This window comes from Olea europaea, chromosome 17, assembly GCF_002742605.1.
Source record: "Olea europaea var. sylvestris chromosome 17, O_europaea_v1, whole genome shotgun sequence".
Taxonomy (NCBI): domain Eukaryota; kingdom Viridiplantae; phylum Streptophyta; class Magnoliopsida; order Lamiales; family Oleaceae; genus Olea; species Olea europaea.
Window position 1 is genome coordinate 12289156 of NC_036253.1, and position 971 is coordinate 12290126.

The 971-nt window shown below is 41.3% G+C and overlaps 1 protein-coding gene across 1 annotated transcript; it reads right to left on the reverse strand.

Annotated features, from left to right (window-relative positions):
• Window positions 1–133: 133 nt before the first annotated feature.
• Window positions 134–679, reverse strand: LOC111365633 (RING-H2 finger protein ATL33-like). Its single transcript, XM_022986174.1, has one exon. It carries the CDS (start codon window positions 677–679, stop codon window positions 134–136), a length of 546 nt encoding a protein of 181 aa, XP_022841942.1.
• Between the last annotated feature and the right edge of the window lie 292 nt (window positions 680–971).

Sequence of the window (971 nt, forward strand, 5' to 3'; positions counted from 1 at the left end):
GCTTGCAAAAGAATATATCTGTCATTTCGATATTATCATCTGGGTTCATTCATAATAGGCCCACACACACCAAAGATAAGGCATTGTGTACAAAAAATATCATTTCATTTCACTGTCAGTGGTTGACAAACTTCTAAACCAAGTCGCCAGGATCCAACAATCCTTCCCGAGAGTTCTCTGATTGCTGCTCAGTGACAGAACCCGGCTGAAGAACTGGTGGCTCGACTGGGGACCGACAAAGCGGACAGTCGACGTGGGAATAGAGCCACATATCTATACAAGGAGCATGAAAACAGTGGTTGCACTGTGGAAGCTGCTTTATTTCTTCGCCTTCTTCGAACACTGACAGACAAACTGCACATTCAGGATCATCCTCTTCTGTTTTCTCGTACTTGAAGCTGGACAAGACAGCTTTCTTCGGTTTATTAAATCTCGGGGCGGTCGAGGTAGGGCGCCGTTCGAGGTCACCCGAACTTCTGCTATCGGAGGAGTATTCTGTGCACCATTTTATGATGATGAGATTGTACAGTGCCAGCACAATTGTCGCTGTTGCGACCACGACGAGGCCATAATAGAACATGGGCAAGTTTGAGTTTTGAAGAGGATGAGGTGGTGGTGGTGTTGGTGGGGGAGGGATTACTGAAGGTTCTCCCATGGATTTTATTGAGAAGTTTGGCATTTTGTGCAGTGGATTATCTCCACTTATAATTCATTTAGGATCTTTTAAATCTTGAAGCCGTGGGTCTCAAGGAGTCTAAATGCATTTTCTTTGTAAAACTGTGGGTTTAAAAATACAGGGAATGTAGACTAAAAAATATTATACAATCATGATTGAGAAAGAATATTTAAATTCAGAAGATATCTCATCACTAAAAGGCAATTCGAGGTATTGGTCCTATTGGAAAGAAATTCTAAGGTATTTTCAACAACTTTAATATAAAAATTTAGTGAAATTTAGTGTTGGTTCTCTG

Coding starts and splice junctions, on each gene's coding strand:
- LOC111365633 (XM_022986174.1), bottom strand. CDS start 679: ATGCCAAACTTCTCAATAAAATCCATGGGAGAACCTTCAGTAATCCCT.